This window comes from Hyperolius riggenbachi, chromosome 7, assembly GCF_040937935.1.
Source record: "Hyperolius riggenbachi isolate aHypRig1 chromosome 7, aHypRig1.pri, whole genome shotgun sequence".
Taxonomy (NCBI): domain Eukaryota; kingdom Metazoa; phylum Chordata; class Amphibia; order Anura; family Hyperoliidae; genus Hyperolius; species Hyperolius riggenbachi.
This window is the reverse complement of record NC_090652.1, coordinates 171,208,306-171,222,993: the sequence shown is the minus strand read 5'-3', so window position 1 is coordinate 171,222,993 and position 14,688 is coordinate 171,208,306. Positions and strand designations below refer to the sequence as shown.

The following is a 14,688-nucleotide window of genomic DNA, read 5'->3' as shown; positions in this document are numbered from 1 at the left end:
TCATTACCATCAAATTTCCGGTACCGCTAAGGGCAGCTCATTTGCACCCTCATGCCAATCTTTCCATGGGCCTCCTGGAACATCTCAAATTCTCCCAGACACATACATTTAGCAAAAACATTGTTCTATATAAAAGATACATCGATGACTTGATCTTCATTTGGAAGGGCGACCATTCCCTTATTCCCACTTTCCTCACCTTCCTGAACGATAACCCGGCCGGTCTGACGTTCACCCACCAACATCATCCCACCACTACCGATTTTCTCGATCTAGTTTTATTTACTAACACCCATCACATCAAAACCAAGACACATTTCAAAAAAGTTGACTCTAACAATTGCATTCATTTCAATAGCCATCATCACCGACCCTGGACAACCAATACTCCCTATAGTCAATACCGTAGAATATTCCGCAATTGCACCGATTTCTCAGATTCCCAATCAGATATCCTTACCAAAAAGTTTGCAGAACGTGGCTACCCAAAAAAACTGATCAAAGACGCCAAATGGAAGGCCACCAATACCAATAATACTGTTTCGTCCTCGACCCCCACTCCTTTCCCCAGATTCATCACTGGATTCAGTAAACACCACAAACAGATCAGATTCATATTACAAAACAGATGGGAGATTCTGACACAGGATTCCTCACCTTAAACCTACCATACCTGAAACTCCCTTACTCACATTCAGAAGGGCCCCCAACCTCAAAAGTCTCCTTGCCCCTAGTAAACTACGCCTACCTATCCCTAATCCCACTGAAACCACCCCCATCTCAAACCCTGGGTTATTTCCCTGTGGGAAATCCAGATGTACTGCCTGTCGCTTTATAAACACCACTGATTCCTTTTCATCTAATACCACCCAAATTCAGTATAGTATCAAACAATACATTACTTGTTCAACCAGAAATGTCATTTATTTGATCTCTTGTTCATGCGATCTGCAATATGTGGGGCGAACCACTCAACTTGTCCGAAACAGAATAGGACAACATAAGCGCAATATATTGAAAAACTATCCACTTCACAGCATTTCCCGTCATTTCAGCTCCACCCACAACTGCAATCCACAAACACTCAAATTCACGCTTATTGAATCCATCCCACCGCACAATGCTTTTGAGGTCCTTAGGAATAAAGAAATGTTCTGGATACAAATTCTTAAAACACTAACGCCCGAAGGTTTAAACGAACAATTAGTGAAAGTTTATTGAATCATCTTTTTTGAATATATTTTAAATGGTCCTCTCTTTTTTTCGAACCCATTATATTTGTCTTACACTTGTTTTGTATTGATCATTTACTTATTTTATCATTTTTAATGTATTTTCGTCAAGTTTCATGCTTCATACAAATTTTTGCAACTATGTATAGTTTTGTATCCATACTCCTATTATTACAGCAGTTTTCTGTTTTTCACCCTGTACCATTCACCCTAGCTGGAATGAACTTCTCCAGTATATTTTGGATCCAACATTCGGCATAGTGTGGCATGGACAAATTTTTTTATGCATTTTCTTTACATGTACTTTTTATGTATTCCAAGTGCAACTTTTATTTAACCTTTCTACATTTCCTTTCTCCAGCCTCTGTCCCTATAACAAACACCACACCTTTTGTTTTTACTTAAAGGGAAGGCCCAAGCAAAATAAAAATGAGTTTCACTTACCTGGGGCTTCTACCAGCCCCATGCAGCCATCCTGTGCCCTTGTAGTCACTCACTGCTGCTCCAGTCCTTCACTGGCAGCTTGCCGACCTCGGAGGTCGGCGGGCCGCATTGCGTAAATTTTTACGCATTCCCGCTAATGCAGGATCATTAACACATACATTTTTACGCATTACTGGTTCAATGCGTAAAAATGTACGCATTGAACCAGTAATGCGTAAAAATGTATGTGTTAATGCTTCTGCACTAGCGGAAATGCGTAAAAATGTACGCAATGCGTCCCGCCAACCTCTGAGGTTGGCTAGCTGCCAGCGGGGGACTGGAGCAGCAGTGAGTGACTACGAGGGCACAGGATGGCTGCATGGGGCTGGTAGAAGCCCCAGGTAAGTGAAACTCATTTTTTTATTTTGCTTGAACCTTCCCTTTAAGATTTAGGCCACCTCCAATCCTATGCGCTTTCCACCATCCACTACCAACCCATACAAGGTACACTATGGGAGTAAGCACGTCTTTACTTATGCATATCCCAGTCCCTTTGCCTATATCCCTCTCTCCCCCCTCTTCCCTTTCCCATCCAGCATCATACACATAGGTTTGCATCCTATTCCCACATTGATCACAGTACTGCACCGCCCAACTATCATATGTCATCAACATGCGACCTCTGTCGCTCCCACTTCCCATCCCCCATTCTGGGCGATTCCAGTCACTTATAAATTTGAGACAGAGCACCCCACACCTCACAGAGGCGCTCTACCTGGTTCATGACCTGATTTTGGTAAGTTGAGCATTTGCTCACCTTTAAACACTGCTGTTTCTTAGTATGCCTTTTTGTCTTATACTGCTGCACTCACTCCTTTAAAAACTAAACCTTTCTCTGTTTCTCCCTGTTTTAAATTCACTTTTTACTGTTTTATCATTTTACGAAGAGTGACTCATACTCTGCCTTTATATTATGGATATGTGCACTGTCACTTTATACATGCTACTTGCACACGTTCTCAGTCTATTTTGTATGCATATCTTGCTGTTAAATGCATAATTGCACATTTTATTGCTGTAGACTTGTGGTGCACCTTTGGGTGCCTGGTATTTGCGTTCCTCTGGCAACCCCCTTTTTTTCCTTTTTGTTTCCCTTCCCCAGCATCCTCCAAATAATCGTTTGCCTAAAGAAGCGGGACTGTTACCCGTGAAACGCGTTGCACTTTTGGAGTTGCTAATAAATGTTTCTTTAGACTGTAAGTAACCTGTCCATTGTCCGGCCCTTTGTTTCAGAAGGGAGGTGAGTCCACCCACTTCCCCCGTTTTTAACAATTTTAACTAATTTTATTCTGCTTGGCGCCTCTGTTATCGTATTTCAATACTTTTCATTCAAAGAGTTTTCTTTATTTTCATGACTATGAACATTGTAGATTCACACGGAAGGCATCCAAACTATGAATTAACACATGTGGAAGTATAGTACTTAACCAAAAAGTGTGAAACTGTCATATTCTATGTTCTTCAAAGTAGCCACCTTTTGCTTTGATTACTGCTTTGCACACTCTTGGCATTCTCTTGATGAGCTTCAAGAGGTAGTCACCTGAAATGGTCTTCCAACAGTCTTGAAGGAATTCCCAGAGATGCTTAGCACTTGTTGGCCCTTTTGCCTTTACTCTGCGGCCCATCTCACCCCAAACCATCTCGATTGGGTTCAGGTCTGGTGACTGTGGAGGCCAGGTCATCTGGCACAGCACCCCATCACTCTCCTTACTGGTCAAATAGTCCTTACACAGCCTGGAGGTGTGTTTAGGGTCATTGTCCTGTTGAAAAAGAAATGATGGTACAACTAAACGCAAACCGGATGGAATAGCATGCCGCTGCAAGATGCTGTGGTAGCCAAGCTGGTTCAGTATTCCTTCAATTTTGAAAAAATCCCCAACAGTGTCACCAGCAAAGCACCCCACACCATCACACCTCCTCCTCCATGCTTCACGGTGGGAACCAGGCATGTAGAGACCATCCGTTGCCCTTTTCTGCGTCGCACAAAGACACAGTGGTTGGAACCAAAAATCTCAAATTTGGACTCATCAGACCAAAGCACAGATTTCCACTGATCTAATGTTCATTCCTTGTGTTCTTTAGCCCAAACAAGTCTCTTCTGCTTGTTGCCTGTCCTTAGCAGTGGTTTCCTAGCAGATATTCTACCATGAAGGACTGATTCACACAGTCTCCTCTTAACAGTTGTTCTAGAGATGTGTCTGCTGCTAGAACTGTGTGGCATTGACCTGGTCTCTAATCTGAGCTGCTGTTAACCTGCGATTTCTGAGGCTGGTGACACGGATGAACTTATCCTCAGCAGAGGTGACTCTTGGTCTTCCTTTTCTGGGACGGTCCACATGTGAGACAACTTCTTTGTAGCGTTTGGTGGTTTTTGAGACTGCGCTTGGGGACACTTTCAACGTTTTTCCAAGTTTTCGGACTGACTGACCTTTATTTCTTAAAGTAATGATGGCCACTCTTTTTTTTTTTTTTTCTTGCCATAATACAAATTCTAACAGTCTATTCAGTAGGATTATCAGCTGTGTATCCACCTGACTTCTCTACAATGCAGCTGATGGTCTTAACCCCATTTATAAGGCAAGAAATCCCACTTATTAAACATGACAGGGCACACCTGTGAAGTGAAAACCATTTCAGGTGACTACCTCTTGAAGCTCATGAAGAGAATGCCAAGAGTGTGCAAAGCAGTAATCAAAGCAAAAGGTGGCTACTTTGAAGAACCTAGAATATGACATTATCAGTTGTTTCACACTTTTTGGTTATGCACTATACTTCCACATGTGTTAATTCATAGTTTGGATGCCTTCAGTGTGAATCTACAATGTTCATAGGCATTAAAATAAAGAAAACTCTTTGAATGAGAAGGTGTCCAAACTTTGTGTGTGTGTGTGTGTGTGTGTGTGTGTGTGTGTGTGTGTGTGTGTGTGTGTGTGTGTGTGTGTGCATAATAATAAATATATATATTTAACAGACAGACACACAGACAGACACACACAGACACACAGACAGACACACACACAGACACACACAGACACACACACAGACACACAGACAGACACACAGACAGACACACAGACAGACACACAGACAGACACACAGACAGACACACAGACAGACACACAGACAGACACACAGACAGACACACAGACAGACACACAGACAGACACACAGACAGACACACACAGACAGACACACACAGACAGACAGACACACACAGACAGACAGACACACACAGACAGACAGACACACACAGACAGACAGACACACACAGACAGACAGACACACACAGACAGACAGACACACACAGACAGACAGACACACACAGACAGACAGACACACACAGACAGACAGACACACACAGACAGACAGACACACACAGACAGACAGACACACACAGACAGACACAGACAGACAGACACACACAGACAGACAGACACACACAGACAGACAGACACACACAGACAGACAGACACACACAGACAGACAGACACACACAGACAGACAGACACACACAGACAGACAGACACACACAGACAGACACACACAGACACAGACACACACAGACACAGACACACACAGACACAGACACACACACACACAGACACACACACAGACACACACAGACACAGACACACACACAGACACAGACACACACACACACACACACACACACACACACACACACACACACACACAGACACACACACATATACACACATATATACACACACACACACACACACATATACATATACACACACACACATATACATATACACACACACACATATACATATACACACACACACACACACCCATATATACACACACACACACACACACACACACACACACACACCCATATACACACACACACACATAATATGCACTGTGTTATTGGCAGGAAGTCTGTCCTTGCCTATAGGGCTATGCCGCCATACAAGTATCCCTGTATAGCAGCTCCCATTGATGCACTTTACCCCTTTATAGGCTGTCCTACTATAGTGCCACCAAACACGGTTTCCTTTTTACATGTGCTCCCAATAGTCCCTCCCCTCTTCACTTACAGAGACTGACATTAGAAGCATTGTTTTGAATTATATTTACCTATTCTTATTTCTGTAATGTCTTATCAGTTCATTGCACTGCTCCCATTTCTGGTTCTCCTTGCTATCCTGTTGCTGGCTCCACTGACCCAATAGTGTTATTAGGCTTGGACTTGGTGGACATGTCAGAAAGCATGACTAGGAGGGATAGGGACTGATGCAACATGATTAGCTTATGAAGATGAAGGGGTAAATATACTACTTACCCATCATTGCTTACAGCTGTTAATTTCTGCAGGAGGGGGAGAAGTGGATCAGTGTTCAGAGCATTAGGGGTTCCCTGATAAGGCCTTCATTGATCTATAGAGCACAGGAGTTTTGGTAGCATGCTTCCTGAATTTGACAGCTACAGATTTGCATTCACTTCCCTGAGCAATAAGTGAATGTTAGAAGATTGGTGTCCATACATGGATACTTATACTTGAGTGCACTTCTACTTAAAATTTTACGAGAATTAGATGATTTTATTTTTACTCATACATTTTATAGTTATAAGCAAGTGAAAAATAAAGAAATGATTGCATAGCTGGAAGCTAATTACCTCTCTGCTAAACCTCTTGTCCATAACAGCAGTATAAGATGTACTGTTAAGGGGACTTGGGGGAAGGAGACTCCAGCAAGCAGTAGTTGTCCCAAAACCAGCAGATTATGGCTGGCAAAGGTAGGACAAAAAATAAACTCAGATTTACTATACTATTTATAATGCTCCATAAACAAAATTATATTGTTTTGCTGTACACATTTGCTCTGTAGCCTGATGGCAGATATGATTATCTTCCCTATTCTAGGTTTACACGTCCAGAGCATCTAGGAAGCAGTGCCAAAATCAAATGCAGTGGTTGCCATAGTTACCAAGAATCTACGAAACAGCTTACTATGAAGAAACTGCCTATTGTGGCTTGTTTTCATCTCAAAGTAAGGAAATTGACTGTTGTTAATGGGAAAACTTTTGACACTAATACAATATGTAATGGAAAGAAGTATGTGTTTTGCAGACACTTGCTAAAGCAATTTTATTCTAGCTGCCCCTTCTGTCTGTTATCATACTAACCTTAGTGAGCCAATAGCAAAGTCTGTTGTTGACCGCTTGCATGTCACAGAAAAAAAACAAAATACTACATATACTCGAGTACAGGTCAAGTTTTTGAGGTTAAGAAAGTGACTTAAAAGTCTCGGCTTATACTCTAGTCGTTACCTCAGTGAATCCCCCTGAGGGCACCCCCAGCTGCAAATGCAGAATGAGAGAGCCACATGTTCCCTCCTCCCCCTGCCATGTGCAGACTGCTGCTTATCTGTTTATCATGTAAATTTGAGTCCAGTCAGTAATGAGATAACAGTCAATAACTAAGAACCAGTGTAAATCATTGGGCAAGTTAACCAGTTGAGGACCACAGGCTTTACACCCCCCTACTGACCAGGCTATTTTTTACAATTCAGTGCTCTGCAGCTTTAACGGCGCGCTGCAGAGCCATACGATGTAGCACACAAATGAATTTTACTTCCTTTTCTTGCCACCAACGGAGCTTTCTGTTAGTGGCATCTGATTGCTGCTGTGATCGTTATCTGCAGCAGTGTTCTGTTAGCTGCTGTGAAAAAAATATGCTTCTTTTATCGCATACAATGGTGTGTAGAACATGCACACAGAAAACTGATAGACAAGAGCGCTTTGGAAGACCAGCACACTTTTATGAAATTTTGATTTGATAAGCAAAGTCTTGATATACCAGCATAGAATGTATATGCTCGAGTTGTGTCACATCATCACAACTGAGCTGATTGGTCTTCTATCTTTGACGTTGCAGGATTGTACTTAATCTGAATGTAGGGTCTGTACAATGTCTAATTTCTGTGAAATACTCAGAACTAGGCAAAAGCAATGGTCATTGACTGGTTACCAATCTTTTTGATAGTATCTCAATATGTTAATTTCACGTATTCTTTAAAAGTATGCTTTATGTTTTGATGTCATGCAGCACCCCAAAAGTTCAACTTCTAACTGAAGTGCTCACCAACACTTCCAGCCTTACCAACCAATATTTCCCAATCTGGACAACAGATCTATCAATCACCTCTATAATTTCCCAAACGTGCCACTGTCCTGGACCACCCACAAGGGCATGATTAACTAAGCGGTTTCCTCTTTTTTCAACTTCTGTTACTTTTTTAAGCTCCCAAAGAGTAAAAATATAATATAATTAAAGGAATACTGTAGGGGGGTCAGGGGAAAATTAGTTGAACTTACCCTGGGCTTCTAATGGTCCCCCGCAGGCATCCTGTGCCCACGCAGCCATTCACCGATGCTCCAGCCCCGCCTCCGGGCTCACTTCTGGAATTTCAGACTTTAACCACTTCCCAACTGAGGGGTTTTACCCCCTGACCACCAGAGCAATTTTCACCTTTCAGCGCTCCTTCCATTCATTCGTCTATAATTTTATCATTACTTATCGCAATGAAATGAACTATATCTTGTTTTTTTCGCCACCAATTAGGCTTTCTTTAGGTGGGACATTATGCCAAGAATAATTTTATTCTAAATGTGTTTTAATGGGAAAATAGGAAAAAATGTGGGAATTTTTTTTTAAATTTTCGGCCTTTATAGTTTTTAAATAATGCATGCTTCTGTAATTAAAACCCATTAAATGTATATGCCTATTTATCCCGGTTATAAAACCGTTTAAATTATGTCCCTATCACAATGTTTGCCGCCAATATTTTAGTTGGAAATAAAGGTGCATTTTTTTCAGTTTTGCGTCCATCCCTAATTACAAGCCCATAGTTTATAAAGTAACAGTGTTATACCCTCTTGACATAAATATTTAAAAAGTTCAGTCCCTAAGGTAACTATTTATGTATTTTTTTTTAAATTGTAATTTTTTTTTTTTTTTTTTTTAATTACAAAAAAAAAAAAAATTGGAGTGTGGGAGGTAAGGAGTTAATTTTTTGTGTAAAACAAGTTTATTTGTGTGTAAAAAAAATGGTTAGGGTGTAGTTTTACTATTTGGCCACAAGATGGCAACATTACCAATTTGTTTGATGCGACCTGCAAGCGTCCTTCCGGACGCTTGCAGGAAGTAGAAAGAGGCTGGGACTATGTTGTTTTTTCACAATGATCGCGCTGCTCAGCCGAGCGGCAGCAGATCATTGCGGGGCTTAGATCAATGAACGGGAATGGATTTTCCCGTTCGTTGATCTCTGGGCGAGCGGGCGGTGGCGTGTTTACTAGCGGCGGGCGGCGTGTTTACGAGCGGGAGCGCGGACAGCGGCGGGAGTGCGCAAAGTACGGATTTCTCCGTCCCTGGGGGTGAAAGGATGGAAAAAGGGGCGGAGAAATCCGTACGCGCGGGGGTAAAGTGGTTAAAGTCTGAAAACCACTGCGCCTGCATTGCCGTGTCCTCGCTCCCGCTGAGGTCACCAGGAGCATACTGCGAGGACACGGCAACGCAGGAACAGTGGTTTTCAGCGAGTGGCTGCACGGGCACAGGATGTCTGTGGGGGACCATTAGAAGCCCCGGGTAAGTTCAACTCATTTTCCCCTGACCCCCTATAGTATTCCTTTAAGGTAAGAAAAGTAATATTGAAATTAAGTCAATCAGGATCAACTTGCTTTGAGTGATATTTTTGCTTGTAAATGTGCTGAGAGGTTATCTTTATCAAATAGGTGATAAATAAGTTCTGTATGAGAAGTTTTGTGAATAGAGCCCAATACCACACCATAGCTCTGGTCACGCAGCAGTTGGGAAACCTCCACTAGATTAAAATCTGTCCCCACATACAGTATGTGCACTGTATACAGTGCTATTATAGTTGTTGATGCCACCCACAGGTTTGATAGATCAGTACTTACTTTATTCTTGTGCCCCACCACTGCTCACAGAACTTACGTTTCTTACGGCAGTTTCTTAAAACCTTGTGTGGTAGGTAATATAAGCAAATTTTCTAGTGAAGTATGTGCTGAGTGAGACGGGCAGTGGATAGCTAATAAAGATGACACTGAGAGCTCTGTCAATGAATACTGCTTCTAAGGATCAAACTCCTTTGTACATTTGCTTATCCTTCCTTGACCACTCTCCCTTCTTCACTTGACTTACCTCCTACATAGACCCACTGCATGTCTCAAGCTTATCCGAAGAATCCTTAGTAAATGCCAGAACATGCATTGCTCTGCACATGAATCCCCACTTGTATAGTCATGTCCTATTTGCAGCTTGAGAATGGGCCAATCAAATCCTACCAAGGTGGAATTTGATTGGTCTATTTGTAAGGTGCATACATTTGCATAATCCAGGACCAACTCTGAACAATTTGCATCTCATTGACCGTTATTATCCACAACCACAGGAAAACTATGTCCCTTTGGCTCCTTTTCTTAAATTGTTCATGGATATCCAATCCATTTGGGTTAAAGTCGAGCATATAGGTCCTTCTGAAAAAATTAGGATCTTTTCTTAGGGACAAGGATCAAGATATTAAATTGAAGCCTAAAGTGTGTACTGCTTGTTCACCTCCACAGAGAATAAACCAAGAAACGACAAACTTCAAAAGTGATGCATAGAAGGAAATGTGGAGTATCAAGAGACTTAGGTTTCTAAGGCGCATGATTAAGCCAGCATAGTTAAAGAGTACTCTTGGAAGAAGATACCCCAAAATTATAAACTTGGTGAAGAGCCAAAACGTGTCATCTGCAGTGAATTGCTGTGATCTGCACAATTTTTGGGCCTTGTTACAAGCATGTGAATAGTTTTTGTCTCGCCCCAAAACTCTTTAAAGTGCTTTTATGAAGTGGTGAATGAAAATTTAGATCTTGAGAAAGCTGTACATGTAGTGTACTTGGACTTAGCTAAGCTTTTGACACTGTTCCCCACAATAGCCTAGTCCAGAAGCTGAGGATTAGAGATGCTCATCTCCGGAACCGGATGAAAACCAGATGGTTATCCGGATTTAATCCGGTTGAATCAAATCACCTGCGCGGGGTGGGCGGGGAGGTTAATCTTACCTATCTGACGTCGTCTTAGGTCCGCCTCGGCGCCTCCTACAATGCGGTCCTCGCGCGTCACGTGACTACAAACACTTCCTCCTTCAACCCGGAAGGAGGAAGTGTTTGTAATCATGTGTCCGCCGCTTGGATCGCATCATGGGAGGCACCGAGGGACGGACCGAGGGACGGACCTAAGAAGACGTCAGATAGGTAAGATTAACCTCCCTGCCCACCCCGCACAGGTGATTTGATTTAACCGGATGAAATCCGGATAACAACTATCCGGATTTCATCTGGTTCCGGAGATGAGCATCTCTACTGAGGATACAGGGACTAGGAGAAAATGTGTGTATGTGGATAGATAACTGGTTAGGGGATAGAAGGCAAATAGTGGTGGTAAAAGGAACATGCTTAAAATGGGAAACTGTTAACAGTGGGGGTACCACAGGGGTCAGTACTTGGTCTATTGCTTTTCAATGTATCTATCAATGGAATATGGAGTAATGTAGCCATCTTTGCAGATGATACAAAATTATGCAGAATTTTCAACACTAAGACGGATATTACAACAGGATCTTGACAACTTGGCCATATGGACAGACACATGGCAGATGCAATTTAATGTTGATAAAGGTTAACTCATGCACTTTGGTAGATCATCATATAAAATAAATGACATACAGTTGGGAACATTGGAGTTGGACTTATGGCTCATACACACCTACCAACAATCTGTCCAACTATCTTCTAAACTTGTCTGTTGGAAGATAAGTTGGGTGTGTGTACAGCTGACAAAAAACAGATGACCCAACTGATAACAGGTTGTTTGCCAGATCCAACCGGTGGATCAATCTGACCAATTATCAGGCAGGTTGGGATCAAACACTAGGATAACAGCGCAAGAGATTTGGGCGCACCCTCGCCACCATAGGCCGTAATAGGAATTACAGCTATAGCAGTGCACAGAGAGTAACTTTGGCATGGTCGTAAAACGGAGCTGAAGTTACTTTTAAAACACTGCAATTCTGCTGGTAGCCGAATTAAATCCCTACCATCCACGTGGACCTGGAGGGGGAATGTAGATTAACGCCGCTGGGACTTGTGCAGGAGCAGAGTAAGCCGTATATAGGCTGTACCCTGCGCCCAAGTCTCACGGTGGCAATTTCATTAGTACGAATGTGGGCAGCCCGGTGGCGTAGTGGTTAGCGCTGTTGCCTTGCAACACTGGGTCCCCGGATTGAATCCTAGCCAGGTCAACAACTGCAAGGAGTTTGTATGTTCTCCCTATGTCTGTGGGTTTCCTCTGGGTACTCTGGTTTCCTCCCACATCCCAAAAAACATACAGAAAGGTTGATTGGCTTTCCCCCAAATTGGCCCTAGACTACGATATATACACTACATGAAACATACATAGACATAAGACTATGGTGGGGGTTAGATTGTGAGCCCCCTCTGAGGGACAGTTAAGTGACGGGACAAATATACTTTCTACAGCACTGCGGAAGATGTCGGCGCTATATAAATACTAAATGTGTGTACAAGTCTTTTGAACAACTTTGTTTTTTAATGCGGACATGTTTTGCAGTTTGTCATTTAGCTTGCACGCATAGTATTGAAGCGTGTTTGTTTAGTTGGTTGGCATGTGTGAATGTACTTGTTCGGTAACAACTTGTTGTGCGGTTGGTGTAGGAGTTTTTAGGAATATTGGTTGATAAATTAATTCATTGTATGAAATGCCAAGCAGCAGTAGCTAAAGCAAATAAAATTCTGGGATGCATAAAACGGGTAATATCTCGAAATGCTAGTATACTACTCCCTCTGTATAAATCTCTTGTGAGGCCACATCTGGAGTATGGGATACAGTTTTCGGCACCACACTATAGAAAGGACATTGACCTTCTAGAACGGGCACGAAGACTGACAACTTAATGAATTTAAATCAGTTCATTTCGGCACTAGTGCTATGCTGCATGGTACGCGTAAGAGTAATTTGGCCAGACCCTGAATTACATCTCCTAAAAATTTGCATCATCAGTTGTTTGCATCTGCTTGACTATCACTAGGAATATGTACTGAAATTTAATTAAATGGAAGGTCTCACTTACTAAGAAAGGTTGGACAAACTGGGCTTATTTAACTTGGGGGGGGGGGGGAGGAGGTGACTGATCTATTTAATCATGTTTATCAGGTAACTTCTCAGAGGGCAATACAAAAGCTTGGCAGATGAGCTTTTTTTCCCTAGGGTTGTACAGGGGACAAGGGGACATGATCTGTTAATGGAGGAAAAAAAGTTTTTGCCATCTATTTAGAAAGGGGTTTTTCACAATGAGTGGTTAAAATCTGGAATATCTAACTCAGAAAGTAGTTATGGCAAACTCTCTGTATCTGAATAAACTTCCCCACCCCCTGAACGAGTAACTACGTCCCTGCAAATTCCCATATCTTCTTGCTGGAGCATAACCACTACTTCCTTTTCCAGCGATCATTACTTCTGGCAATTGTTAGCCAGAAGATCAATGAATGGGAATCCCATATGAATGACCGCCGCCATCTATGAGACTGCTCTGCCGTACACAAAAAACTGATATGTACACACCCACGCATAGCTTCCTGTATGCATAGTAATACTACGCATAGGGAAGTTATGCATTGTGGCCAAATGGAGAAATGTGTGTACATGTAATTTTACGAATTGTCATCCGGGACAACCTGAGATCTGGTCCCGCCCAGGATCTGGGGAAACATAATCCCAAGAAGTTTAAAAGCCTCCGCCCTCCCTCAATCCTCAGTTCAACTGTGTTTCCATGACTGAAACACCTAAGAAGCAAGCTCCCGTTTGTTTTGTTTTTTTTTTCATTTACTCACTGGAGGGTGAGTTTGTGTCCGGGGAGGGCAAGACTGTTTTTTTGGGGGACGTATGACAGAGGTAACACTGGCTACAGACCTCCTATTCATGCGGTTTTCGGCCTCTGAGTAGTGTATGGCCGTTACACCGCTCTTCCCCATCAGACGCCAGCTCTGCAAGGCCCATCCGTGCTCTGATTGGCTTCCGGAAGTGACGGAGGGGTGAAGCATCTGACGTTAGGCAGCCGTGAAGGGGGCGGATTCGGAGAGCCAGGAAGTATTCAGGCGGGCTCCTGGCATCTCCGTTTGTTACACCTGCAAGTAGCAGCTTCAGGAGAGGAGATATGTCGCAGGCACAGAAGGGTGAACAGCCGCAGCAACAGCGTGAGACAGAGGCTGCAAGTCCTCCTTGCAGGTGCAGCCATCTGGTTCTAGTGGGGTAAGCCCTCCAGTGGAGGATATGCTTAATTTCCATGATTACTTTGATGGCATCTCAAGTACTTTGTTTTTTCTGTTTATTTTCAGACAAAGGTTGAGCCTAAAACTGTCGGTCAAGCAAAAACCTATAAAAGAGGTGGCTTGTGTAACAATAAGATAGCCTTAGAAGCCCCAAGAAATTTGTGTCAAGCTTGCACTGATGCTATTGTAGCCTCCCAGTCTTCCAATATACTGAAGGGGGTAATGGAGGCTGGAATATGCAGGAGACACTGGACAAATTCAGTGTCTTTTGTTCCACCACCTGTTGAATCCCTTCCAGGGCCCTCTCCTAGTATTGTCTCACTCTTCCATTTTTTTCTGATGTATTAGGAGCCGAGGAAGAAGAGGAGGGGGAGGGAGTAGCTGTATTTCAGGAGGAAGGTGAGCAGCCTCAGTCAGAGGGATCAAATAAAGAGGAGGTAGTTAAGACTCCCAGGTTTCTATTCACTCCTGAAGAATCTTCTGAGTTACTCAACGCGGTATACACCACGGAACAAATTAAGGAATCCGTTCCAGAGGTTACTCCTCAGGATCAAGTCTATTCGGGCTTAGGTCAGTCTATGGGTAGAGT

General features: G+C 42.8%; 1 protein-coding gene across 12 annotated transcripts in view; it reads left to right on the top strand.

The window, feature by feature from the left end:
• Nucleotides 1–14,688, top strand: part of LOC137524716 (ubiquitin carboxyl-terminal hydrolase 22-A) — a 207,824-nt gene that overhangs the window by 157,150 nt on the left and 35,986 nt on the right. For all 12 annotated transcript variants that reach the window (XM_068244897.1, XM_068244894.1, XM_068244895.1 and 9 more), the window contains one exon: nucleotides 6,610–6,736. In XM_068244897.1, the coding sequence (XP_068100998.1) occupies nucleotides 6,610–6,736 (127 nt within the window). The remainder of the gene's footprint in view (nucleotides 1–6,609; nucleotides 6,737–14,688) is intronic.